The 3,014-nt window shown below is 36.9% G+C and overlaps 1 protein-coding gene across 1 annotated transcript in view; it reads left to right on the top strand.

Annotated features, from left to right (window-relative positions):
- CP (ceruloplasmin (ferroxidase)) overlaps window positions 1-1,006 on the top strand; it is an 18,454-nt gene extending 17,448 nt beyond the window's left edge. Inside the window, exons 17-18 of the mRNA XM_010293904.1 lie at window positions 18-157; window positions 647-1,006. Of these exons, the coding sequence (XP_010292206.1) occupies window positions 18-157; window positions 647-1,006 (500 nt within the window). The remainder of the gene's footprint in view (window positions 1-17; window positions 158-646) is intronic.
- The last annotated feature ends 2,008 nt before the right edge of the window (window positions 1,007-3,014 follow it).

Genomic DNA, 3,014 nt, shown 5'->3' with positions numbered 1-3,014 from the left:
TCTTTCCCTCTTTTTAGCCATTAATGGAAAGGTGTTTGGAAATCTACATGGTCTGACGATGCATGTTGGAGATAAAGTGAGCTGGTATTTGATGGGAATGGGCAATGAAGTAGACATTCACACAGCACACTTCCATGGCCACAGCTTTGAGTATAAGGTAACAGGTCCCTTCCACTCATTTCTTGCTGTGTTAAGAATGAGAGGTAGATCAAATTCCAAGGACTGTATTCCCTGGTGAAAAGTCAGATGATGATACAATATTAAGCAGGACTTGTAATCTGACCGAAAAGTTTTTATGTCGCAAGCCTGTATTTGATCAACACACAAGAGACAGAAAGCATCTGCCAGCAGCAGTTGCTGACTGGCAACCTCACAAGTTGCTTTGACAAGGCAGCTGTGAATTTTCATAGCTGTGGTAAGACAACAGCTGTAGTTTTCCTTCATTTCCATTTAGTTGATAGCTTATTAATCTTTTAAGCATGAAGTGGATGTACAAAGTGATGCTTCTGTAGAAATGTCATACAGTAAATAACTTTTCACTCAACTGTGATTAAAAATTTGGGTGGAATATGCATAAAAGGTAGCTTAAATTACTGCCATCTGGTAATGCCACACTGTTTAACCATTGGGTTTTTTTGTCCTGAAGCAATCAGGGGTTTACCGGGCAGATGTCTTTGATCTGTTCCCTGGGACATTTCAAACTGTGGAAATGACCCCACAGAACCCCGGAACCTGGCTATTACACTGTCATGTTACTGACCACATCCACGCCGGCATGGAAGCAACATACACAGTGCTACCAAAGGAAGGTAGGAGTTTCTCTATCTCAATAATGTTCATGACATTCAAAGATGCAGAATGGGGCTCACAGACTGGCCAGCATACTCGGAACCAGTTCAGGCATCCAGCAATATTTCATGGTTTAGTATCAATGTCTGGAGGCCAGAATGTTGCAAGCCACCCTATCATACTTGCCTCAGCACTGCTGCTCAGAAAACAGAAGTAGCTAAAGGACAGGATCTTAACTGACTATTGCTTCAGCTTCCCATCAATGAAAGTAAAATGACAGATTTTTATTTAAAAAGAATTCTTCATGAGACAAGAGTATTTCTGTACCCAAGAAGTGCCAGTAGTGTCAGACTCCCTCTCAATCTTCATTTAAAACAAAAAGAACGGTTGGTAAATAAAGCTGAAGTTATCATCCCTAACAGTTAAAGTCCTGAAAAATTAAAAGTTGTTTTCTTTCTAAAGGACATGTTTTAGCTTTACAGACACTATTACCTTGCTTTAGCAATATTACCTGTGAAAAAAACTGAATCTTGAAAAATTTTGAAAGTTCTTGTTTCTACAAAGTTAACACAATTTTAAAAGCAACACTTTGCCATACTGAGAAGACAGAGCATAATAGGTGTGCATTATAGTTAACTGACAGAAAGAGAACAGTAGGAACATTTCCAAATGTGTGTATGTATATACAGATATACAACTATATAATGTACATGTGCATCTATACTAAAAACACAGACTGTAATGTTAAACACAATCAAGTTCTATTTTATAAACCATTCTGGCTTACAGAACACATTGTGCCAAACTTGCACAAATAATTAAAAAATTGACTCAACAGTACACAGAAAGATGTAGAAACTGACTTTTAACTTGTAGAAACAGGATGTTGTATTTTTTCATAATCAGACATCTGAAGTGCATGAAAATGTACCCTTCAGTGCATTTTTTTTAAAGCTGTTTTTAAATCTAACTCATAATGTCTAGAAGGTATTGGGATCCGTTGCTCTCATTTTGGACTCTCTTGTCCATATGCATAGACTATTCTTTCGATGCAATGTGTGTAACAAAGAGTATTTCTCCCCTTACAGACAAACTATCTTTGTTCCCGAGATTATTCAATCAGTTCAAGTGTAAAGGTACGGCAGACACAACAGAATGATGAAGACATTCTACCACAGTGATTCTCCAAGGTCTACCTTCAGAAGCATTTCTTGAGAAATACTACGTCCTGGACAATTCATCTCCACGTGTGCTTTGGAAGATTTCATTTGGTGGCCCACAACTAACAAAAGGACCATAGACTAATACAGCTGGATGTAACAGCTTATAAATATCTTTTTCTCTAAATAAAAATAGTATACATGTTATTTAACTGCTGAGGAACATGAGAATCTATGATTCTATGGAAGAGCCAAATGAAATGTACTTTCCTTTTTTTTTTTTCTTTTTTTTTAGGTTTGTAAATAACTGTGTAACAACAAAATTTGTGTTAGGTATCTGCTGTCACATTTTACTAGTCAGATATGTTAGTAGTTATTGCTTGGAAAATAAGAACTTGGTTATCCCTTTATCCATAGGTTCACACTTAATATATATATACTGTTGTATAGTTGAACAGCTAACAAAACAGTTCTATTATTTCTGCTGAATTATTTTATAACTTTATCCAGTAACATCTTTCAAGGTAGTGAATTTAAAAGATGCAATGGCTGAGGAATCGTGGTTTCACAATATGTTTTTGTTTTTCTGTTATGAAAATAATTATGACAGACAAAGCTATGCTGAAATAAGCCTGATGAAATTTAGAAAGTGAAGGGTAAAATTTGGTGACTGACATACCTAAGTTCTTTGCTCTGATGAATCTTAAACAACTCCTGCAGTGGAATCATTTTGCTGTTAGTTATGTAGTGCAGACCTAGGCAAATTAAGCATTTCTTGACGGATGGATGCAGCAGTATTAGTGCATGACTAATGCTGGTCAAAAATGAAAGCAGCGAGAGCAAGTATTGCCATGCCACCCAGTTGTTTTAATCGCGCAAGTCCACATATGTCAGACCTGTGTCAAACAAGAGGTAAGGATGTACGGGACAGACAGGCAAAGCAAAACATTTGGGCTTTTCAGCTACCAGAACAAAGGAAGTTGCTTCTCTGTAACAAGTCTAAATCGCTTTGGCCTTTTTTAAGGTACAAAGATTCTGCTGAAACCAGCATAATCCCTACTAGTA

This window comes from Phaethon lepturus, unplaced genomic scaffold, assembly GCF_000687285.1.
Source record: "Phaethon lepturus isolate BGI_N335 unplaced genomic scaffold, ASM68728v1 scaffold9019, whole genome shotgun sequence".
NCBI lineage: Eukaryota > Metazoa > Chordata > Aves > Phaethontiformes > Phaethontidae > Phaethon > Phaethon lepturus.
Note: the sequence above shows the minus strand (reverse complement) of the source record. Positions and strands in the feature narration are given on the sequence as shown.